This window comes from Capricornis sumatraensis, chromosome 5 (genome assembly GCF_032405125.1).
Source record: "Capricornis sumatraensis isolate serow.1 chromosome 5, serow.2, whole genome shotgun sequence".
Classification (NCBI taxonomy): domain Eukaryota; kingdom Metazoa; phylum Chordata; class Mammalia; order Artiodactyla; family Bovidae; genus Capricornis; species Capricornis sumatraensis.
This window is the reverse complement of record NC_091073.1, coordinates 48,803,335-48,829,316: the sequence shown is the minus strand read 5'-3', so window position 1 is coordinate 48,829,316 and position 25,982 is coordinate 48,803,335. Positions and strand designations below refer to the sequence as shown.

General features: G+C 39.2%; 1 protein-coding gene across 1 annotated transcript in view; it reads left to right on the top strand.

Moving 5' to 3' along the window:
- The window catches only part of CCDC146 (coiled-coil domain containing 146), a 116,783-nt gene that overhangs the window by 73,677 nt on the left and 17,124 nt on the right, over nucleotides 1-25,982 (top strand). Inside the window, exons 4-10 of the mRNA XM_068973368.1 lie at nucleotides 3,618-3,675; nucleotides 5,768-5,944; nucleotides 8,940-9,013; nucleotides 9,889-10,116; nucleotides 10,922-11,108; nucleotides 23,994-24,089; nucleotides 24,984-25,154. Of these exons, the coding sequence (XP_068829469.1) occupies nucleotides 3,618-3,675; nucleotides 5,768-5,944; nucleotides 8,940-9,013; nucleotides 9,889-10,116; nucleotides 10,922-11,108; nucleotides 23,994-24,089; nucleotides 24,984-25,154 (991 nt within the window). The remainder of the gene's footprint in view (nucleotides 1-3,617; nucleotides 3,676-5,767; nucleotides 5,945-8,939; nucleotides 9,014-9,888; nucleotides 10,117-10,921; nucleotides 11,109-23,993; nucleotides 24,090-24,983; nucleotides 25,155-25,982) is intronic.

Sequence of the window (25,982 nt, the reverse complement as noted above, 5' to 3'; positions counted from 1 at the left end):
AAATAATGGTGATATCAAAATAATTACTAGAAAAGACTTACAGGCTGTGTATTTCATTGGCTTAACATATTTAGTATTACATGGTATGGAAACAAATTCACTCAACACTTCCTCCCTGGGAAGAAAGTAGATATTTCCATCCCCACATAAAAATAAAGAAACCAAGCCAGTGAGAGGGGAAAAAAAAAAACTATTCATCCAAATATACAGATGATATTTTTCAGATCAGCACAACAAAACCTCATTTTATTCTGGGCCTGAATAACAGAAGTCCAAATAACTAGCACTCCTCTACCCCAACATCTTCAGGAACTTCTGAATCATTGGCAACTTGTAAGAACAATACATTGTTTAAATATTCTAGAGAAAAGATTTTTGCTTTATTATTTAGTTGATTTTCTTATGTTTTCAAATAATATAAACTCCTTAATAAGTGCTAAGGGAAGTATAATAACATGGTTGGTTAATAATTAAATCTGTTGCAATAGTTTTTGGCTTTGGATTAATACTCATTGATGATCTCTTGGTAACTATGCAGTTCAGGAATGAATATGGAACTTACATCAATAAGTAAACACATACAAATAATTAATGAAGCAATTAAATAAATACTGTTGAGAATTTATACTTGAAACAAAGTAGAAGTCATTATTTCTCCAGAAACTTTCGCTGAAAAGACTTTTCAGTATTCTTTTCAAGGTTTTTCTAGCTTTTACTTTGTTACCTTTTGGGGGCTTCTCTGCTTCCTAGAAACCCTAAAGATCTGGACAGCAAATCAGCTGAGTCTCTCATGCTAAATCTGAAATACCTGACAAGTCTTAGTCGGCTGGGGAAGCAGAGCCACGGTCAGTGCTGTCTGTTGTGGGTGTGGACGTGGAGTTGGGGACACATGTGCTGTGCGCGTGCAGGGCTGCGCAGCGTGATCGTGGCCTTATGTCTACTTCCTCTGCCACGGCTCGTTCCCTGTCAGCGCTCACCCAGGGGCTTAGTAGTCATTTTCCATTCTTAGTCCAATAGCGATAGCAAAGTTGGAACCAAAAAACAAACAGATCTGATAAGAAAGGAACAGAAAGATTATTTTAGTGATGCCTCTGGAATTCCAGAAAGTTAGACTGACAGAGGGACATGCAGAGCATCGGGGTTAGTAGTAAGGAAAACACTCACAGCTGGAACAGATTTTACCTTCTAAACATTAAAAAAAAAAAAATGTTCTTGTGGCAACCAAGAACAGAAAGAGCTTAGGACGGGTTTTGCTGCATATAGTCCTCATAACTGAAAGAGAAGCACCTTAGATCCGTGTTTAAAAGGCAGATCCAACTCTAAAACTAATGATTCCACTTTCTGTCCAGGCCATCCCACCCAAGGTAACATTGGAGCTGCTCACATACTTCCTATATGATTCTTATTATTGTCAGAGTTTGAGAACTGCTGGTCTCCAAAGAGGTTCTCAGCCCTGAATACTCTCAGAATCACCCAAACCTTCTCTCAGTAACCACTCATTGTGTGCTCAAACACCTCCAGTGATGGGGGCTCACAGCCTCCCATAGCAGCGCAGCCCAGCTTTGGACAGCCCGACTTGTAGGTGGCTATTGCTTATATTGGATGAGAAACTGACCTTCTTACAACTTCCACCCAGTCAGGCTGGTTCTGCTCCTGATGGTGGATGATGCCTCATGCACTTGGCGGCACACATGGCTTCCAGCATTGCTTCTTCGCCTACAAGTCCTTACAACCAAAATCCTTTGATGACATGGTTCAGTTAGGACTCTTGCTGCAGACAAGAAACGAATCCTGAGGAGCTTTGATGCTCAAACACCCCTAAGTCAGGAAAGCTGAAAGTGTCCGTTTTAGATTTTAATGTCAGTTTGAAAGGTTAGAGGTTTATGTATATCAAAAGACACACACACAATAACTTTTTCTCATCCCAGTAATGCCCCACAAAAATAAGAATCCAAAACAAGAAAAAAGACAATGCATGAAGATGCCTATTATTATTTATAAAAGCAAAAACTCTAAAGCAATCTAAATTCTAAAAAAACAGTGGAATATTTCAATAACAGTGTATTCCAGGAATAGCTTGATACTGAACAGTGCCTTGGAGTCAGAGAGCTGAGTTTAAAAGTCCGTTTAGCCTTGACTGGTGACTTTGGGAGAAGTATCTCACTCCTCAATTTCAATGTTTCTTAATGAAAAAGGGGAAAATGTATGATTGAAATTTAATTCATTTAAAATGTTCAAAAGAATTAGCCATTTTACGTTTGCTCAAGAAAAAAAAAAAAAAACATTTTCCATTTAAAGAAGAGACTAAGTCTTATCTTGTGGGAGAGCCTCATGGCACCATTTTGAAATTCAGGGACACAGGTGGGCTTTGCAACCCAGCGATGGCAGCACACTATCACCCCCTGGTGGCAACATGGCTGACGTTCAGGAGCAACAGCTTGGAAGTAAAAGAGCAATATATACAAACGTTGAGAGCATGATTTCATGGCTCAGAGGTTAAAGCGTCTGCCTGCAATGCAGGAGACCTGGGTTCAATCCCTGGGTCGGGAAGATCCCCTGGAGAAGGAAATGGCACCCCACTCCAGTATACTTGCCTGGAGAATCCCATGGACGGGGGAGCCTGGAGAGCTACAGTCCATGGGGTCGCAAAGAGTCGGACATGACTGAGCGACTTCACTTTCACTTTCACTGAGAGCATGAGATGGTTGGATGTCATCACCAACTCAATGGACACGAGTTTGAGTAAAGTCCAGGAGCTGGTGATGGACAGAGAGGCCTGGCGTGCTGCAGTCCATGCGGTCACAAAGAGTCAGACACGACTGAGTGACTGAACTGAACTGAATACACAAGCTCTAAAAGGAAAGGGCTTCCCTGGTGGCTCGAATGGAAAAGAATTGGCCTGCAATGCGGGAGACCTAGGTTTGATCACTGGGCTGGGAAGATCCCCTGCAGAAGGGAATGGCTATCCACTCCAGTATTCTTGCCTGGAGAATTCAATGGACAGAGGAGCCTGGCAGGGGACAGTCCATGAGGTCGCACCCTTTCTTTCTAAAAGGAAAGGTATAAGTATTCAAAGAAATTCAGCTTCAGCCGACAGTCCACACAACTAACCTATAAAATTCTGTGTGGCACACAGTTATTACAAAAACCTTCAATTTACTTTATTGCAAATATAGTTTCATAAAAATAAACCTGGTATGCATGCCTCTTTAGACCTACTGGCTAGTGGGATCTGCTAATTAGATGGAACCAGTAAAGGCTGTATCAGTAATCCAGACAGGTACTAGTTTCTTGTAAATAATATAAAGAAAAAGCCCAGAGCCTGCCTGGAAGGAACCTGAGTCTGGAGGGGAGGTTGTGATCACAAGCAGTTACAGTGTGGTGAGAGAACTCCTTTGATGGGTGTGTGTACAGTGTTAGGAAGGACTGGAGAGGGAGCCCCTAGTGAGCCTGTGGGAGTCAGTGAAGCCATCAGCAAGGATGGACACCAGGCTGACAAACACACCGGAGAGTGTGTTCTGAGAAGAGAGAGTAGAAAATTATTACTGTGCAAATAGTTTAATTTTGGTACTTTGTCAAAAGTTTTTTTTGTTTGTTTGTTTGTTTGTTTGTTGCAGCTTAGTGGAAGAAAAAAACCTCATACTAAAGGAATTCGAGAAGATACCTAAGCCAGGAGTAAGTCTTAGATAATCTAGACTTTGTTAAATACAGCTGGACTGAAACAACCTTTTTGATAAATACTAATGTTTATCACAGAAACCATATCCTGAAACATTTGAAAGACCCAGAAGTCTTAACTATGGATGATGATGAAAGCAATACCTGTATAACTTCTGCAGTAAGCATAAGTGTGCCTATTACAGGATTTAGCTACTTGGCATCTAATTTAGGTTGTGTTTGGTTGGACAATATCTGCTTTGTTTTCAGAAGAAAAAAGGATTCTACGGTTGGCACTTAAAAACATTATTTTTGCTATAGTTATTACTCTTTTAGCTTCCTGAATGTCTCAAGCTGATTATAAGAAATTTTTATACAGATGTATCATGCCTAACAAACTTAGTAATTCATGCCTAACAAACTTAGTAAAAACGTACTTCCCTAAAATGTACTAGTTTAAAACAACAGCCATTTCTTATTTTCTTATTTTCAACAATTGTGAATTCTTCTGGCCTGAGCTGGCTCAGTTAGGGTAGGATGGCTTCATTTGTATGTCAGTCATTTTGGTGTAGTTGGTCTAAGGTCACATGTCACTGGTTAGTCTCATGATGGAAGGGTTTCCAGTCTCAAGAAAGAGACAAATAGTCTCAAGAAAGGGCAAACCTCAACACAAGCAGTTTTTGAGCCTTTGCTTAAATCACTGTTGGTAACATCACATTGGTCCAAGCAAGTCATAGTGCCACATCTAGAATCAAGGGGCAGAAGTCCTCCTACATTTAAATATGACATAGCCATATTGCAAAGAGGCATGCAAACATGACTAGGAGGAATTATGTCCCTTTCTTTTGCAATCTATCATACAAAGTAAATGGAAAAATCAGCACACACCACATTAAATGGGACTGCACTACACCTTCTGAATGGTTTTATTAAAAAAGTATGTTGGTGGTGGTTTAATTTCAAGGCACAAAAACCTGTTAAACATAGAGTAAGATACTATTACATATATGAGTATGAATATACATCATATTATATATGAATGTAAGAATGTATATATATATGCATATATATGTATAATATGGCAACCCACTCTAGTGTTCTCGCCTGGAGAATCCCAGGGATGGGGGAGCCTGGTGGGCTGCCGTCTAAGGGGTCACACAGAGTCGGACCAGAGAAAGCAATGGCACCCCACTCCAGTACTCTTGCCTGGAAAATCCCATGGACAGAGGAGCCTGGTGGGCTGCCGTCTATGGGGTCGCACAGAGTCGGACACGACTGAAGTGACTTAGCATCATATAAGTATTCCTAACCACCATTTTCAACAGAGATTCTATGGGAAAAAGTATTTTGAATTTTAGTTTCAGATCATAGGATCACTCACCAATTTTACCCTCCAGGAACATCAGTGGAAGAGAGCCATATGCAGAAAGGCCAGAGAAGGCTAAGTGCATCCTTCCCCTTAGTCATAGTAATGTGTGGCCCTCCTGAGTACAAGAAGGCTTCTCTCTCATAAGTTAAACACTCCTTAGATAATCAGTCACAGGAAACAGTCAAAGCCCTGTTAGGAGTCTGAGGCAGAGGGCATTTGAGGAGAATGTGCATGAGTTAGAGAAGCAGTATCAATGAGAGTGGGGGGATTGAGGAATGTTAAGGACTAGAGACATTCCAAACATGAACTCCCTAATCTTTAATTCTCATGTGTGACTCAGACTAACCATAACCTAGATATTCAAACATTATTTGTATCTGATTTGTCAAATCACAAAGCTACTAGAAAAAAAGGCTGGAAATTTTTACTAATGCTTTTTGGTATCAAATAAACATTAACTCAGAAAAAGGAAACATTTAAAATGTAGGAAGACTGAAAAGAGCATTAATTTAAAAAAAAAGTTCAAATCTAATGTAAAACATTTAACACATATAGTATAATTGCTATGCATTCATTGAAGAGGTCAGAAATCAAAAGTTGCATTTAACTCTGTAAGAAATCATTTATGAAGCTCGAAGCAAATATAATCAAAATGGTAAGTAAATTTTTAAATTTGATTTTTAGCCAAACAGATGCTTGCTCAGACTTTGTATAACCTGATGATTTTCATGACTTTTAAAGGAAATGGAGAAGAAGATGAGAATATTGAGAGAAAGCACTGAGGAATTACGTAAGGAAGTAATGCAGAAGAAATTAGAAATTAAAAATTTACGGGAAGATTTGACATCTAAGCAAAAGCAGTTACTAAAGGAGCAGAAGGAGCTAGAAGAACTGCTTGAATATCAGGTCACCTTAAAGGTGTGCTACTTCAACTCATACATATGTGAACATTGTATCTGCAAGGACATAAAAATGCATGGGTATCATTGCACTTTTTGCATTGACTACATAGGTTTGACAAAAACCAAAACACACAAACTGAAATGTTATACAGTTGTGATTGATCCTATCAAACTAAACCTGGGCTCTGGGGATTCACAAAAGATTTCTGAATATTCAGGGCATCACTCTAAGTCGGAGACCTGACTGGGAGAAAAGGTCTCTCCAGACCTCGTCAAGCATTTTCCAATATTAGAAAGCAGTGTCACAAACACAATCACTTCCTTCAAGAGCAACCAAATGTCCTAACCTCTTTATATAGTTACTACTTTATCCTTCTCTGCCTGTTTGATTCCACTTCACTTCCCTCTCACTGTGAACATTATACAAGACCCATATTTATATTTTCAGTTCAGTTCAGTCACTCAGTCGTGCCTGACTCTTTCCTAAAACATATTTGTGTTTTGGGAAATAATTAAAATTCATTTCATTTTGAAATATTTTATAACAGGTCTTGAAACAATTTAAGTAACCTAGAGTTATTTTTTAAAGCAACACATCTGAGATACCTTGGCTTAGAATTAGGATTCACTTTGACCTCCTTAAGAGATGAAGCAGTCAGTCAAGACATACCCAGCTGCCACCTAGAAAATGGACACTGAGCCGAGATAGATTTACAAGGAACACAGTGAAGCTAAGGCTTCAGCCCTTCACATGCATTAACCGCCTCCAAGGCCCTGAACCTAATTTAGCATTTGTAACTTGTGATTCTTTCTCTTAAAAAGAACTCCCCAAATTGTACAAGTTTTAGCCTCACAAAATTTCGATCTGCTCAAGACTGAGCAAGACCCCAGAAATATACCACACTGCAGGGTTGTTCAAGCCCCTGTATTACCCCAGGTCCCAAAGTCGAGCATGATCCTCAGGTGGGAAGGGGCTCTTCCACAACCCCTGCCATGTATGTACATACCATTCTTGAGGCTGAAAGTGAATCTTCCGTGAATCCACAGAGCATAATGCAAAGCAGTGTTAGACAAAGTTAGCTTCTGATCTTGGCCTTGCTGCCTAGAAGTTATGTGACTTTGGGAAAATCATTTACCTTATCTTAGCCTCAGCCTTCAGAGAAGGCAATGGCACCCCACTCCAGTACTCTTGCCTGGAAAATCCCATGGACGGAAGAGCCTGGTAGGCTGCAGTCCATGGGGTCGCTAAGAGTCAGACATGACTGAGCGACTTCCCTTTCACTTTATGCTTTCATGCATTGGAGAAGGAAATGGCAACCCACTCCAGTGTTCTTGCCTGGAGAATCCCAGGGAAGAGGAAGCCTGGTAGGCTGCCGTCTATGGGGTCACACAGAGTCGGACACTACTGAAAGCAACTTAGCAGCAGCAAAAGCAGCAGCCTCAGCCTTAGAGATTAAGACACGTATTCAGGGAGGTAAAGCTCTAAGGAGAATCCGATAGTAGAGTGAGGGAAACAGGACAGAGCTGTGGAAGAAGTCAGGCCAAACCATGGTTTCAGGAGACCCCTAGGTTAAATGTGAATCAACCTGATCCCATGGGGAACTCAGATCATGAATCGCACCACAGAAGTTGTTCCACCCTGATTCGGGGGTGGGCTGCTGTACCTCCACATCAGTCACAGCCTGTGCCCCTCTTCCTTCCATCCCTCTACCCACCCACCCTTCTGCACCCCACCCACTGCCAAGGCAACTCTGCACAGCCATGGCGCTCTGTGGAGAGAACAAGCTTAAGCTGTTTATTTCAGTCGCTCAGTCGTGTCTGACTCTTTGCAACCCCGTGAATCGCAGCACGCCAGGCCTCCCTGTCCATCACCAACTCCCGGAGTTCACCCAGACTCATGTCCATTGAGTCGGTGATGCCAACCAGCCATCTCATCCTCTGTCGTCCCCTTCTCCTCCTGCCCCCAATCCCTCCCAGCATCAGAGTCTTTTCCAATGAGTCAACTCTTCACATGAGGTGGCCAAAGTACTGGGGTTTAAGCTTTAGCATCATTCCTTCCAAAAAAACACCCAGGACTGATCTCCTTTAGAATGGCTGGATCTCCTTGTGGTCCAAGGAACTCTCAAGAGTCTTCTCCAACACCACAGTTCAAAAGCATCAATTCTTTGGCACTCCGCTCAGCTTTCTTCACAGTCCAACTCTCACATCCATACATGACCGCTGGAAAAACCATAGCCTTGACTAGACGAACCTTTGTTGGCAAAGTAATGTCTCTGCTTTTCAATATGCTATCTAGGTTGGTCATAACTTTTCTTCCAAGGAGTAAGCAACTAACTGTTGCTTCCTGACCTGCATACAGGTTTATCAAGAGGCAGGTTAGGTGGTCTGGAATTCCCATCTCTTTCAGAATTTTCCACGGTTTATTGTGATCTACACAGTCAAAGGCTTTGGCATAGTCAATAAAGCAGAAATAGATGTTTTTCTGGAACACTCTTGCTGTTTCCATGATCCAGTGGATGTTGGCAATTTGATCTCTGGTTCCTCTGCCTTTTCTAAAACCAGCTTGAACATCTGGAAGTTCATGGTTCACGTACTGCTGAAGTCTGGCTTGGAGAATTTTGAGCATTACTTTACTAGCGTGTGAGATGAGTGCAACTGTGCAGAAGTTTGAGCATTCTTTGGCATTGCCTTTCTTTGGGATTGCAATGAAAACTGACCTTTTCCTTAGCAGCCTTCAAAACCTCTGAGGGATGGGTGTATCTCCATAAAGAGAACCTGGGCAGAGCACCCACAGCATTCACTACAGTCAGCTCCTCTTTCAAATGGTAACCACAACCATCTTGAAAAGTCATTACGAGAATTAAATGGAATAATTAAAGCACACTGCAGGGTACAGGACAGATAGTAAAAATTCTACACCTTGTAGCTCCTCTCTCTCTCTCCTATTTAATTTGCTTAACTGCTTCTCATCTAAGAGTACATAATTTAACACGGCTCCATTTCTTTACTAGGATGAAGTGGTCCATCGTCAATCCATCCCCGTACAAATTGGAAAAGAGACAGAAAAAACAACACGCAAAAAAGTGTATGGTTTAATATTTTTAGTTTCTATCCTTCCAGCCCACACTTCCCCAAGTTATGTGTGCATGCTAAAACAAGAATATTAGCCACTGAACATATCAAATTACTTTGATAATTTTAGAAATATCTGCATTTGGCTCTCTCTAGGTTGTATACATTAAGTTCTTTAAAAGAATGTGGTGCAGCCCATTACTGTCATTCCTAACACTTATTTATGTCTTAATTTTGGGACAATATTCTCTTTCTAATATATAAATCATGTCTCTATGGAGAGTAACTGACTTTAACAGAACTGCATATGGAATAAGTTGTTTGAACGGTGTAGAATTTCATGGTCTAGATATGTCAGCCAGCCAGATGCCTGAAACCCAAAAAACAGTAATTCTTCACTTGTCACCTATCCGTGTGCATAAGCCCCTACACATTTAGAGTAGATTGGAGGCAGAAATCACAGAGAAAATTCTCAAAGTTTAGAGGAGCCAAAAAAGATAAATAAGTGGAGATACAAAAGTCTGGAGAAGAGGGGAAAGAGGAGACAGGCAATAGTAGTGGCTCTAAAACCCAAGCCCCACCAGTACCAATGCTGAGAGGTTTAGGTCAGTTCAGAGGGTGAGGGTTGAATCCCGAGAGACGGTAGCACTGGGGACCTGGGGAGAAAGTAGGGAAGCTGGCCAAATGCTTACCCTCAGTGACACTCAGTGGAGATACGCCCTCAGTCCCACTCATCTGTGGTCTTCATCTCACTTCTGAATTTACGACTAGACCTTCTGTTGCCTAGTTAGAAAGTACAAACAGGTGAAGACGTTCAGGGATCAAAATGAGGCAAATGTGTGAATGTGTTGTGTACATACATATTTATGTGCGTATGTATCCCCACAGAGAAATGGAAAAGAAAAAACTTCTCTTGGAATATGAACTCAAAGAGCTAAATGATTCCCTAAAGAAAGTTGAAACCAAAATTAATGCCGTAATGGAAGAGAAAGAGGATGTAATAAAGGAAGTTGAAGGCAAACGGGCCTTACTTGAAATTAAAGAGCGAGAATATAATCAATTGGTCAAGCTATTAGAATTAACTAGAGAGAATGAAGCAAGTTCACTAACTGAAAGGTTTGTTATATTAATGTGTTTTGTCATCTAAATATTTCTTTGATTTCTATTTTAAGATTCGAAATAATCTCAAACAGATTTATATTCACTTAGTAAACATTTCTATAGAATTTTTAATCATTTTACCATTAATAAAAATATATTATTAAATAAAGCATTTTATTTATTTATTTTTAAATTTTTTATTTTACTTTACAATACTGTATTGGTCTTGCAATACATTGACATGAATCCGCCACGGGTGTACGTGAGTTCCCAATCCTGAACCGCCCCCCCAACCTCTCTCCCCATATCATCTCTCTGGGTCATCCCAGTGCACCAGCCCCAAGCATCCTGTATTTTTTATCCTTTATTCTTCATTGTCCTCAATTTCTTGTGACCAAATCTTAAGGACACAATTTATTGGTTTTTTTTTTCAAGTTTCTCTAATGTACCTCTGGAAAATTGTATCACTGGAGTTTTTAAGGATTTTTTTTTCCCTGCAGATTGCAGCATTTCTGAGATAATCATGATATTTTTCCTAAAAGGAGCAATTCCATGATGTGAGTCTCTAGGAGAGTGTTAATTCCCATTTTTAAGTAAAATTTCAGAGAAACTAGAACTTCTGTCTCTGCCAATTTGCTCTTCCACTTGAGTTTTAATGACTGTGACACTGACAAGAACTTGCAAACAAAATTGCTTTTGGCATTACTTAAAATTTGATTCTAACATGAAAATAGTTCTGTATATATCTGCTGACCATGCTACCTTGAAAAAGGGCAGCTGATGACAAATCACTTTCATATTCTCTTTTTACCTGGAACAGAGGGATCTTGGATCTCAATTTACGAAACTGTCTTATTGACAAGCATAACTACCACGATGAACTGTCTCGTAAGCAAAGAGAAAAAGAACGAGATTTTCGAAATTTAAAAAAAATGGAGCTACTCTTGAAAGTGTCCTGGGATGCACTCAATCAAACTCAAGCACTGCATCAAAGGCTTCTGTTAGAGGTGGGTGCTGAACGCTGCCGTCTGGTTTACAAGCTCAGTGCCACCTTTTTGTTTTTTGGTTTGTTCCTTTTTTCCTTTGGGAAGCACTGGTTCAGCTTGTGGGATCTTGTTCCCTTACCAGGGATTGAATCCAGGCCCTTAGCAGTGAGAACACAAAGTCCTAACCATAGACAGCCAGGAAATTCCCTCAGTACCATGTTTTTGAAGCAAACATATTTCAGGAACTTGTTTTTGCTGTCAATAGGGAAAGAGGGAGAGGAATAGAACAGATAAAAGATAGCTTTAAAATGCATCAAATCTGTTATAGAGGCCCAGTTGTACAGTATGTTTCAATCTTTTTGTTATCCCAAGATTAGAGAAATGTCTTATTGGGATCACGCATCAGCCTGGCCATGGGAGGCAGTTAGGCCATCCAGTTCTGGAAGAGCTAATGGGTTCACTTCAGGGTAGAACCAAGTGAACCACTATGTTTGAAAGAGTTCAAAGAGTCAGATCCAGAATGCTGTTACTGAGACTACAACAGTCAGAAATAAGACCAGATCACATGAATACGGATAGACAGCCAGCCTGCACCTCCAATTAGCCAACGCCCATCAGAACCCAGTGTCAGCTCCCTGAATAATTTTGTGTGTATCAGAGGTGTACTACAGCTAGAGAATGTTCAATATAGCTATTATCTTCTTACTACCTCTATGCTCCCATATGGAGGGATTTTGGTCCCATTGTCTCTAATTCCCTCCTCTTTCGCATGGCACCTCCTGTGCCAGTGGACCAAGCACTGCTGAAAGGCAGTGAACCATAAAAAGGACTGCATCCCTATGCCCATGCCTTGGCCAGTGCTTCCTCTGGTGAAAAAGAGGTCAGTCTCTGAGATGGAGCAGCTGGGGGTACCAAAATCATACCTGTTCTCTTCAGGATTGTCATGGTCCATGACCTTATAGAGGTTCATGACCTCAGAAACGTAAACAGGAGTTTCCAGCTATGGTAGACACTTCCAATTCTAACCTATAAGCCTAATTCTCCTTTCCTTCTGGGCATATAGAAGGTTTATACTTCCTTGTACCCTCTGCCATTGAGCAGGGTCATAGGACTGGTTCTGGTCAATGGATTGTGGGCAGAAATGACACATGTTCCTTCCATCCTAGAGCAGTATGAGAACCTCTAGCCCCTTTCCCCCCTCCCATGGCCATTGTGGTGACTTCCAATGATGATAGGGAAATGTTGTAAATGAATGCATCCAGGAATACTGAGCCAACTGTGGTCTTGGAGAACCACCTTGACTGGCCAGACACTTTGTCAGAGCAAGAAATAAGCTTTCATGCTTTTGGGTAATGATAATTAGGCTTGTTTCTGAGAAAATAACCTACCCTATCATGATTGAAAGACCAACTTTTATTAAATTGTGAAAATAACTGGTAGAGTTATGAATGTTTGAAATGACTAGGTCTTGATCTTGCTGTCAATTGGCACTCATGAACTGTTTTATATCTCATTGGGGTGAAAAGTGCTTTTCACACTTTTATGAAACAAACAGAATGTTTATTATTTTCATTATTAAAACAATATTTATGTTTCTCATCTATTTTAATAGTTTTATTAAAATTTCTACATGTATATTGATTCATTTACAACTGTGAAAAGGTTTAAACTCTAAAAATGTTTTTTTCTATAAAAGCTTACATTTTCTACATCAACCATTACACTACTTTTTTGTTGTTGTTTCTATGGTTATTTCCTCATCTATCCATTTACTTTCATCCCTTCTGTGTCCTTATCCATGTGTGTCTTTTCCTACACAGCATATACTTTCTAATATCTAGTTTGAAAATTTCTGCCTTTCAGTTCTTGTATTTAGTCCAAAAGTACATTTGCTGGAGAAGAAAACGGCAATCCACTGTAGTATTCTTGCTGGGAAAATCCCATTGTCAGAGGAGCTTGGCAGGCACAGACATATTTGGGCTTATGGCCACTGTATTACTATTGCTTTTTCTCTGACTTATCTATTTTTTGTACCATTTTTTCTCTTGTCTTTTCTTCTTTCAAATTAATCAAAAAGATGAATTTTTATATTTTCCCCATTTTTTGATATGCATTAGTTTTGTGCTCTCTTTTCAGTCTTTCAGTGGCTACCCTTAAGATTACATCATTCATCCTTGATTTACTAGAGTCCAGTATAAATTATTTTATCCTAGATAATGTTAGAACCTTTGAAGACTCTAGATCTTTGCAACTCTTATACTTTCAAATGTATTTTTTAATCCAACTTTTCAAGTTATTCTTACTCAAAGTACTGGCTTACTGCAAGCTATTCCATCTTAGCCCAAAGCCTTGCTCATTAGAAAGTTAAGTTGGAACTTTGGATAAACACAGACTTTCTGGTACTCCACCTCACTCACAGTGAGATCTACAGTGATGAGCAGTTAAAATATTTATTCCAAGAATTGGTGGAAACCTAGATGTGGTGAATAGAAGGCTCTTAAGACCAGTAAATGTTGCTTTTATTAATAAAACAATCTTTGTTTATTAAGCAAATAACCATAGTAAGATTTCTTTAAACAATAATAGGACAAAAATTATCATTGCTTTTAGTAATCTGCTATGGTGATTCCAATAGTAAGTGAAGTTAGTCTATTAAATATGTTGCTAATGCTGACTCAACAAAACATTCTCTTTAAAAGTGGAAAGAAAGATAAGTTGAATGGAAGCAGTAAGATAGCTTGTCACATAGAGAAATATCTGTTGGTGATCTCAAAAGCAGTTATAAGCTGATAACAGTCACAATATTGGTTCTAAAATATGACAAACACTAAACAGAATTAAGTTTGTCTTTATCCAAAAATTTAAAATAGAAGGGCACATAAACAGAATAGAAAATGTAACTCTGCCATTTCTACTTCTAGTTAAGACATAAAGCATTGGAGTAGACCACGGTTCCTGTCATAAGAACCAGAAAAAAAATTAGTAAACTAAAAATCACATATTTTTAAAAGACGTATGAGAGTTGTGGAAGTAAATTCTATAACAGTATAAACACTTCCTAGATGAACAGATGCAGGTAGTCTTTTTCCTCCCAGAAGCATTTGCCAAGTCTAGGCATGAGCAGGTAGAAGACGGGCCTGCCAAGAAGGATCAAAGCTGGAGGCATAATCCTCCCAGACTTTAGACAACATTATAAAGACACAGTAATCAAAATAACAACAGTACTGGTACAAAAACATACAGATCAATGCAACAGAATAGAGAGCCCAGAAATAAACCCACACATCTATGGTCAGATAATCTTGGGCAAAGGAGGCAAGAATATACAATGGAGAAAAGACAGTCTCTTCAGTAAGTTGTGTTGGGGAGGTTGAACACAACCTCATAAAAATTCATGAAGTTATAAGAGAACACTGCCTGACACCACACACAAAAATAAACTAAAGTGACTTAAAGACTTAAATATAAGATGCAAAACCATAAAACTTCCAGAAGAAAACAAAGGCAAAACATTCTCTGACATAAATTGTACCACTGTTTTCTTAGGTCATTTAACCAAGGCAATAGAAATAAAAGCAAAAGTAGAAACAGGGGACCTAATTAAACATATTGGAGAAGGAAATGGCAACCCACTCCAATATTCTTGCCTGGAGGATCCCACGGACAGAGGAGCCTTGCGGGCTATAGTCCATGGGGTTGCAAGAGGTGGACACGACTTAGCGACTAAACCAATCAAACATATAAGCTTTTGCACAGCAAAGGAAACCATAAACAAAAAGAAAAGACAACCAATGATCTGGGAGAAAATACAGGCAAATATCACTTCTATGTGGAATCCAAAAAAATGACACAAATGAATTTATCTATGAAACAGGATCACAGACATTGAGAACAGATCTGTGGTTCCCAAAAGGGAGAGGAGGTGGAAGAGGAATGCAGTGGGAATGTGGGGTTAGCAGATGCAAACTATTATATACAGAATGGATAAACAATAGAGTCCTACTGTATAGCACAGGAAACCATATTCAGTGTTCTGTGATGACCATATGGAAAAGAATATTTAAAAAGAATGTCTCTATATGTCTGAACCCCTTTGCTATATAGCAGAAATTAACATAACACTGTAAATTAATTATACTTTAAAATGAAATATATCCAAAATAAATAATGAGTTATGTGAAAAATGTAAAAAAAAAAAACCAACAACATACATATACATCTTAAACTTAATTCTGAAGTCTATAATTAGAATTTCCTCTCTGTTTGGTTCATCGCTTTGCCAATACTTTGTCATTATTACAGTCTTTTCCTTCAAAGAAATGCAAATAAGATTCTTGGCTTTTAATTAAGAAAAGCCTTAAATGCCATATCACCTATATTACTAAAGTACAATGGGCTCTGTTTCTGTATGTTGAAATACAGTTGATCATGCAGTTTCATGAAGTATATATGATTTTTATTGGGCTTTAAAAAAAGGAAAAAGAAGACCAGTCTGCCATAAGGAGAGAGACTTTGCTAGGGTTAGGGAAAACCATGACAAATTGAAATGTAGAGAATTTCTTAAAGATATCACACTTTCAGGAAATCAAACTATACATTAAAGTACACTTCTGATTTTAATCATAGCTCCTATTGACTTCCACTGAGGTACAGAAGAGGAATAAAACCCCATATCTACATTCTAACACAGTCCCCTCAGTGACTCTGGGGATTTTGCTTTGACATTCACTGTCATGTTTTAAGAGTTGGAATATTATGTCTGTAAGGTTATTTTCTTTCAAACTAAAAACATACTCAAGATTGTGACAACAAAATCCTCTAACCAAGTAACTATGTCATTTTCTGTATGTACACATCAAGTCATGTACCAGGCAGGTCATCAATCCCAAGGAAGCGGAATGCTACGCACCACTCACCTATCTTGGGGAGGGGCCCACTGCATCTTGGGGTTGGAGTCACCAAGGGAAACACAACAGTCAAGCACTGGATGGAGCAACACTACCTACACAAAGAGACAGAGGAAGATCAGCTTCAGTAGTGAACTTTGGTCCCCAGTGGCCAGCAGTCTCTCCTGATGGCCAACTCAGGGTGATTGGCCTATGCTCACAATTGTCTTACTATGGTGAAAGGAACCTTGATCCTTCTTGTGCAGTCTGAAATCCTGAAAGCTGGCGGTGTGCCTGAGGGCCACTGATATACAGGCTTAAGCAGAACCAAGGAGTTCTCATTGTGCCTGAAACAGGGAAAGATATTCCCACACAAATTGATAACCCAGTACAGGCTGTGTGTATTCCCTATTTCTTCATAAGGAAGAGTTCCAGGGCCAAAGCCCATCCTTTTGTAGCTAAGTGGGGGTGGAAAGGCTGCAGGAAGGAGACTGCTTTTTCCAACAGCACTTTTCCTTTATTTGTAGTTTTCTAGAAGATTCCTCTCTCTCTGCTCTGACTTAGAAGTGATTCTGCATTTCTCTTAGTGACTCCCTTCCAGTGCTCAAGGCAATTGTGACAACTTAACTATATAGAGGAGAGCATCAGTTTTGAGTCAGGCAGAGTCAGGTTTAAATCCTAGACTCATTGAACAGCTGCTGATGTTCGGCATTTTCAACCTTTGAACTGGGATTATTGCAAGGAATAAAGTGATTACAGGTGTGAAAGTATGTGGTTCCAAGAGGACGGTACCAAGAAACAACTGTTGCTTTTCTTCCTGTATATATATATAAACTTTTTCAAAGGCTAAAGAAAATTTTATAATCAGAGTAAGACTTTGAATATGGCTATTTCATTCCAAAGGCAAGGCTGGGACGTTCAGGCCCTACTGATAACCCTCAGGAAAGCCTTTCAGTATCTACTCTGCATCATCTGAATGACTGCCACTGCCACCAGCTATTCTCCCTTTGTTCTATTTTTTCCAGGTTCAGTCTACTCTCCATTTTGCTACTAATATTCTTAAATGAAAAAAATAAAACTGAAAAAAATCTTAAATGATACTTTAATGTGTCACCGGCTCAAGACATTCAATGATCTTTATTTTACATAATCATGGGATGAAAGAACAGGGGAATTGTAAAGATCATATGGTCCAAGGAAGGCAAGTGCCAATTCTCTTCAGCTGGTGGTAGCCCTCTGTAGTGAACATTTTGCAAAGGATTCTGAGACCCAGCACTGGCTTATCAGCTCTGTAGTTGATTAGTGATGTCTGCCTCAGGTATAGAAAGGTAGATGACAGCACATACCCCATTTATTTCCTATTCTTAATTAAGTCCTCTTCCTTTAGCTAATTCTTGTGATCCATCTTCATCATTTAAGTAATATGTGAATGATGCTACTCCTTTATTTTTCAGTTTTAGACCTGATTATTTTTACTTCTCACTATAAATGATGAAGAATAAGCTTATTTTATACCCTGTCCATTGAACATACCTATTTCTTGTCCCTCCATATACTAAATAGCTTTATGCTATAATTTTAACAATTTTGAAGTTTCATATTTGCATTATTATGAATAAATGTTATCCACACCTGAGTCACATTAGATAATTACTTACAAAATTGTATTCCCCAATATTTATATACATTGTGTTTTTATTTGTAGTTTTCTGTGTACTTATCATTAGTTCAATCCCAAACTGACCTGTTAGTGAATAAATTTCCTCTCTTAAAACACATTTGGTAGTCTATTCATTTAATCTTCTTATAGAAATCACTTCTGAGACTTTTCAGTAATCTCTGAACAGTAGGAACACATCTATGGTTGAATGAGTTGAGTTTACTACTCATTGCAGCAAGGGAAAATACACACCAGGCAGAACAGTAGGGTATCTCAGTGTAGCCTATTAGAAAGGACACATAGGTTTGGGGCTGGTGTTATGTGTTTTGGGGGACGGTTTAAGAAAACAGGACTTTGCCTTAGATTTGAATGTTGTCAGAAAGTGAGGGTAATCCTATGATTGAATATCTTAATAAATTTTATGGCAGAAAGAGAAAAGACTAGATTGAGGCTAGAGCTATAATAGGCAAGGAAGACCAGGAGATGGGAATACATGATATTTTATGGCTTGGACAATGTTCTTATTTGTATCTGTGACCAAAAACAAATACAAAGTGGTCTTGTTTTTGTCTATGATCATAGAATGGTCTTGTCTGATGGTGATTTTCTGTTAAATTGTGTTCAACAGAACACCAAGGCCCAGCTGTGAGTGCCAGGTCAACTGCCAGACATCAGAAGCTGCTTTTCTCTTCTCAGCTTTCCGATCTGTTGCAAATTGGGTCTCACTTCTCTACATGTACACTCCCCAGCTTAGGAGCCTTACTGCACCATCTTGGTCTCTCCCTTTATCTCTCTCCTGTGTTGGATCCTGTAGTCCATGAGTCTCTTCTATTTCTCCTTTGACTTACTCTCTTTTTGTGGGAAGGGGATACTGTCCTCCTTTACCTGAGAAAAGGTGAATGGAAAGTAATCTTTTAAGACTGGTGTGTCAGAAAATGCATTGTCAGAACACCTTGCATATTAGGAAATATTTTATCCTCACTTTAGCTTAACAGATAATTAAAAATTTAACTGGATATGACATTTTAATTGGAAATTATTTTTCCTCATAATGAAGGCATAGATCAATTCCCTTTTATTGCACTACTAAGACCCCAGGAGAAGGAAATGGCAACCCACTCCAGTACTCTTGCCTGGAGAATCCCATGGACAGAGGAGCTTGGTGGGCTACAGTCCACGGGGTCGCAAAGAGTCGGACACGACTGAGCGACTTCACTCACTCACTCTCTAAGACACTTGGTGCCATTCTCATGCTTGATTCTTTGTTTGAAACCAGTGTTTCTTTTTTTCCATGCTGGAAACTTGTAGGATTTTTTATTGCCTCCCGAAATTTAAAATTTCATGATGAAGTTCCCACTGTGAGGCTTCTATTTTTAGCCATCATATTGGACACACAGTGGGTTCTTTGAATAAAGAGACTTACATTTTTCATCTCTGAAACACCATCTTAAATAATTTCTCCAAGTTTGTCCACTTTTATTTTACTATTCTCTTTCTGGGACTTCTAGTATCCAGATGTTAGACCTTCTCAAAGAATCCCTTTAATTTTCTTGTCTTTTTTTTTTTTTCTCATATTTCCCATTGTTTGTTTTTCTGACTTGCTACAAGGGAAATTTCCTCCACTTTTTCTTCCATTCTGTTATATTTTAAATTTCCATGAGCTATTTTTCTCCTAATGCTTATTTTTTATTGTACCCTTATGCATACTTCATATCATTTTTTAATCTCACCAAAGATATTAATAACAGCTTTTTATTTTTTTCTTTTCTCTGCAAATTACATTCTTCTGTTTTTTGTGTTCTTGTTTATTTTTTCTCTTTCTTACTAGAAATTTTTCTCATCTATGTGGTAATCCTTAGCTATCAAGTTATATTTAAGAGTGAGAGTACTATAAAGCTAACTGCATTCTGTTTCTGATGATGAGGTTTGCCACTATAGACTTATCTCACTTGACACAAATATATAAGGGATTTCTCCTGACCAAAGAAGAAATTGTGGTAGAATGCTCACAAGTTGTTCGTATTTTAGTAAAGAAATACTATTTATATTGGACTAATTCTAGCTATTAAGTCCATAAAATAACACTCATATAGTGTAGAACAGAAATGAAAATAAAAGTCCTTTTCCTTCACTGATTTCAAGTGTATGCTTTTGTTCTAGTTCAGTTTCAGGGAAAGACTAACTTCCTCTTTGAACTTATGACTTACAATTACCCCAGCCATGGTCCTACGCTGACTGGCAGTACTTGAAAATAGGAGTGGGTCAGGCCAGTCACTCCCAGCCTGAACATTTCAGACTTGCAAGCATTCCAAAAACAAAAAAGATAAAGGAAAGCATGAAGGGCTCAGGCTATTCTTCAAAATTTGTTTCCCCCTAGGGACAACTGTTTGATTCTCTTAGGCCTTTGACTGTAGAGACTCTCCCAGAATTCCACAGACCTTATGAAAATTTGAAATATTTTAGAAAAACAACAGAGCCTTAAAGAAACTGAAGTTCACTGATACAAAGTAATTGGGATGTTTACAACAGAATATGCCTTATTTCTTAATTTTATGAAAGTAAATGTTTGTTCATGTATTTAAAAGGTCAGGAAAAACAGACACCAAACTATTAATGCTGCCTCCTGATGAGTAGCATCTGAATGTGGAAGTGGGGAGTGAAGATGTTTAGTTTCTTACTTTACCTACATTTTTCATTTTTTGTTACAATAAACACACAGTTTTTAAAAATACATCAAATGCTACTCTACAAAAATCAAATAAATCACTAAAATGAATAAGCTTACAAAACATACTATATATACAGTTTGGGGACTCGAAAATAATGGTCAATTACTTTACCTTGGTATTAGAACTTAATATTAGAACTTTGATACTTGATCAGTTTTTCTCTTCTTCCATTAGTGGAAACTTCAGCGTAACTCCAGCCTATTCCCCAGATTACCTTAGGAAGATTTCCTTTGGAAGAGATGTATCAATCAGGTTTTTAATTTGGCTTCAAGAAGTAACAGACACTCAATTACAGTGGCTTAAGTAAATAGGGGTTGCTTCATTCAAATAATAAAAAAAAATCCAAAGATAGGCACACACCAAGCAGTTTCACATAATGCAAAGTCCAGAGCCTCTCAGCTTTCTCATTACAAAAATGGTCATTAAGCCTCTGGGCATAAGATCATACAGAAGTGAGGAAGGGCAGAGAGCAAAATGCATATGGCAGCTGACTTGGCTGACACTGTCTTTCTAAAACAGTCACTTTTCCAGGAGCACCTCCAGATTTCCACTTACATTTTATTGGCCCACCTGGCTCTTATCATCACCCCCAACTCTGAAGGAGTTTGAAGATTTTTGGATACACTGCAGCTCTGAACAAAATTGGGGTTCAGTTAGTAAGGTCAAAGTGGAGGATAGATATTGGCTAGGCAGCCAGGAAGCTCTGCTACCAATGGCTCACCTTGTTACCTCTTTCACAAACAAAGCACACATAATTCCCTCCTGAAACTAGAGGGCTGGGTTTGTGGAGAATTGAGAAAATGTCAAAAAGCAGTTATGCAGAGTTCAAAAAATGAGTATCATTCACTGTAGTATTGTTTGTAATTTAAAACATTGGAAAAAACTTAAAATGCCTGAGACCTGAATCCAGGAAAATTTGTCAGGAGCCTTTAGTTGACAGAGGAGTTGATGAGTTTGCTCTCATCATATCTTCTATAGAAACTGTATAAGCTTCTCTAGTCCCTGTCAGTGTACATGTACAGATTTGCCTACACTTGGGAGCAATGTTTGGAGCAGCCTGCTCCTGGGCATCAGTGGCAGAGAAATAGTCAGGGACCAAGATACTTGCTGGACTCCAATCTGTCCAGGAAGAATTAACTCTACTTTCCAGAAGGAAAAATCAAAGTCTTCCTCACTGGCTTCTCAACTCTTCCTTGAAACCTTCCTTGATTATTCAAGTCTATGTGGAGCTCTCCATTTTCTGACCTGCTGTAGGAATTATCTGCTCATCCAAATCGCAAAGTCTATATATTGTTACATGGATTTCACAATACCATGTCCCATTTTCCTAAGTCCAGTACATGCTTCTCAGCAGCTAGCTCTCTGCAGTAGGAGAGGCCATGGAAAGCAGGATGTCATTGGGCCTCTGTGGACAAAAAAATTGCTACTGAAGATGCACAGGTTCATGGGTGTGAAGCATCCAAAGATACATTTCAACTACTTTAAAAGATCAGTGTGAACTTCAGAAGGATGCTGTTTAGTGACCTTAAAGTCACTGAAGGAGTATGATCTTCTCTTGTTGGGACACATTTTAGCCAATATTCAACTTTGGTGCCTAGAAGTATGTGCTGTCACAGTAGGAAATAAACCACATCAGATTGGAGTCATGAGCTTTTGATGTGAAGATCCAATTCTAAATCTTCTCTGAGTCAAGTATGCAGTCAGCACCCCAATGAAACCCTTTTTGTATCCTTGGATGGTACTCCTTCCCCATCAGCTGCCACGTGTCCTCTTTTTCTCTGCTCTTCTTCTCCATCATAAAGAATCCGATAAGTTCATTGCTAATAAGGGAACAATATCTTATAATAAGATGTTCTCTCTTCAAAGTACTTTGACAGAGGACAAAAGCACAAGCTAATACAATAGAAATGTAATGATGGAATCTCAAGTATCAACAAAAAAGTTAAGAGAGTTTTCTTTTGTATAACAACTTTCCAAGTACTCAAACTACTACAGAGTAGACAACTATTCTGTTCTTAATAATTCCTATTTTTCTTTATAGTATTTCATAAATGAATTCAGGTAAGTATTGATATAAAAAATATCATTTGAAGACAGGTTTCCAAAGTGCTGAGTCATTAAAGAGGTAGTAAAATACAGTGTTAAGACCATGGGCTCTGAGTCTAACTGCCTGGGTTTACATGTATACCACCATGCAAGGTGCTTAAATGTCTTTGTTCCTCATTCTCATCTGTACAATTGGAGATAATATTACCTACCTAATGGGGTTATTATGAGAATTAAATAAGACTATACACATAAGCCGGAGTAGGGAATGGCACCCCACTCCAGTACTCTTGCCGGGAAAATCCCATGGATGGAGGAGCCTAGTAGGCTGCAGTCCATGGGGTCATGAAGAGTTGGATGACTGAGCGACTTCACTTTCACTTTTCACTTTCATGCACTGGAGAAGGAAATGGTAACCCACTCCGTTGTTCTTGCCTAGAGAATCCCAGGGACGGCAGAGCCTGGTGGGCTGCCATCTATGGGGCTGCACAGAGTTGGACATGACTGAAGCAACTTAGCAGCAGCAGCAGCAGCAGCATGCATATAAACACTTAGAACTTTGCTTAACACATACTCATGCTCTATAAATGCTAGCAACTATTAGTTCAGTTCAGTTCAGTCACTCAGTCGTGTCCGACTCCTTGCGACCCCATGAATCGCAGCACGCCAGGTCTCCCTGTTCATCACCAACTCCCAGAGTTCACTCAGACTCACGTCCATCGAGTCAGTGGTGCCATCCAGCCATCTCATCCTCTGTTGTCCCCTTCTCCTCCTGCCCCCAATCCCTCCCAGCATCAGAGTCTTTTCCAATGAGTCAACTCTTCACATGAGGTGGCCAAAGTACTGGAGTTTCAGCTTCAGCATCATTGCTTCCAAAGAAATCCCAGGGCTGATCTCCTTCAGAATGGACTGGTTGGATCTCCTTGCAGTCCAAGGGACTCTCAAGAGTCTTCTCCAACACCACAGTTCAAAAGCGTCAATTCTTCGGCACTTAGCTTTCTTCACAGTCCAACTCTCACATCCATATATGACTACTGGAAAAACCATAGCCTTGACTAGACGGACCTTTGTTGGCAAAGTCATGTCTCTGTTTTTGAACATGCTATCTAGGTTGGTCATAACTTTTCTTCCAAGGAGTAAGCGTCTTTTAATTTCATGGCTGCAGTCACCATCTGCAGTGATTTTGGAGTCCAAAAAAATAAAGTGTGCCACTGTTTCCACTGTTTCCCCATCTATTTCCCATGAAGTGATGGGACTAGATGCCATGATCTTCGTTTTCTGAATGTTGAGCTTTAAGCCAACTTTTTCACTCTCCACTTTCACTTTCATCAAGAGTAGTAAGGTTTTTATTTTCAAATGAATAAGAAGTAGAATATTTGCAGCTGGTGAATTACAAATCTCTTGCAAATCATCATATTTCAATTTACCATGACTTTACAAAGAATAGTCAGCATAATAAGCAGTTTCCTGTAAGAGTGAGAATCGTAATTTGCCCACCATTTTCAAAAGGTTCATGATGGGGTTGACTACAGGACACTGAAAATTTCTTTCTTGTATAATACCTATTTTAAATTCTGATTTCCAGATTGAAGCTATTCCTAAAGATGATTCTACATTATCTGAGAGAAGGCGAGAACTCCATAAGGAAGTTGAAGTAGCTAAGAGGAATTTAACCCAGCAGGTTAATATCAAGTTTCACTTAAGTTTCCAAGAATGACTAATGCAAAGTTGTGTTTTTAACTGTGTTCCACGAAACCTCATTAGAAGAGTCAAAGAGAGTATGATCCTACCTAATATGAGTCTGTTTCTTTATCTCAAAGTCCACTCAAACCCACATTAAAATTTTGGAGGAGGGAAAAAAATATGTTTGAGCTGGCAAAAAAATTATACAAATTCATGAGAGTTTAAAGTAAAAAGCCTACTGATTCAAAATAAATGATAAATGCATTATTTCACTAATATCCAATTTCAAATTTTGTTTATCCAAAACCACTGTCAAAGTAAAACATGCTTTTATTTCTCTTCAAAACCTTACTTGAAAATATATTCTGAATAAGAAAAAGTTCTATGTTATCATGTTTGCACATTCTTTTTATAAGATAAATACTTGGTGCTAAGGCAGCAGAGTTACTTTTTGTGTTTTAATAAACTCTACATAGAAGATTTTTAAAGTTGTCTGAGATACTGGCCTTAGTTCAGTTCAGTCACTCAGTCGTGTCTGACTCTTTGCAACCCCATGAACTGCAGCACACCAGGCCTCCCTGTCCATCACCAACTCCTGGAGTCCACCCAAACCCATGTCCATTGAGTTGGTGATGCCATCCAGCCATCTATCCTCTGTTGACCCCTTTTCCTCCTGCCCTCAATCTTTCCCAGCATCAGGGTCTTTTCAAATGAGTCAGTTCTTCCCATCAGGTGGCCAAAGTATCAGAGTTTCAGCTTCAACATTGGTCCTTCCAATGAACTCTCAGGACTGATCTCCTTTAGGATGGACTGGTTGGATCTCCTTGCAGTGCAAGGGCCTTAGTGTGTTCCTTCAAATAAATACTTTATAACATTTGTGTTTTTCCAAAAGAAAATCCTATCAGAAGCTGAGTCTAAGTTAGTAGAACAGCAACTTGCTGAGGAAAACAAGCTTTTAAAGGAGCAAGAAAACATTCAAGAACTGCTTTTCAACCTTGTCCGTATGACTCAAATCAAAATTGATGAGAAGGAGCAAAAATCCAAGGATTTCCTGAAAGCTCAGGTAACTGCATTTTTGTAACCATTCATTAATTACCACAACAGTCCAGGGTAGCCTCATGTTAATACAATGTTCATTAGAAAACTATGACTAAGTCCCCTTCAAGTTCAGTGACTACACAGCTTCCCTAAACAAAACTCAACCATGCAATGAAAAACAGTCCCAGGATTCAGCTGGCAACCGTCAACAATCTAGAGGGGAAAAGAATTCGATCAATGACAATGAGCAGAGGATTTGAGCAGATGACAATTTCAGTAAGAATAAGGTGGGTACCTCCAGGGGAAATGGCTGACAGGCCCAAAGGCACAGGTGTCTGTGATTCACCACCATCCCACAGTCCATCATGATTTACCCGGAACAACTCAGGAGCTGCAGCATCAAACCACTCTCCTTCCCAAGTTCATCGAATCAGCATCATTTAAACCAATGTGAGGACAGTTACCTTTAGTATCTGTTTCACCCTATGCCTTTCCTGGGCTCCTGACCAAGTGCCAGAGCTGACCCAGTGCAACATCCCCAAACAAAATCGACCATGAAACAATAGCAAAACAATCTTTCTATGATAGCTAAAATCCTAAATTACAATCATTTATTCTACATAAGGATTGTGTCCAGAGACCCTCTTTTAAAAATTATTATGGAGTTTCCCTGGTGGTCTAGTGGTAAAGAATCCACCTGCCAGAGACATGGGTTCCATCCCTGGTCCAGGAAGATGCCACATGCCCCAGAGCAATTAACCCCAAGTGCTGCAACCACTGAGGACTACACACTTAGAGCGGGTGTTCCACAAGAGAAGCCACTGCAATAAGAAGGCTGAGCACCACAAGGAAG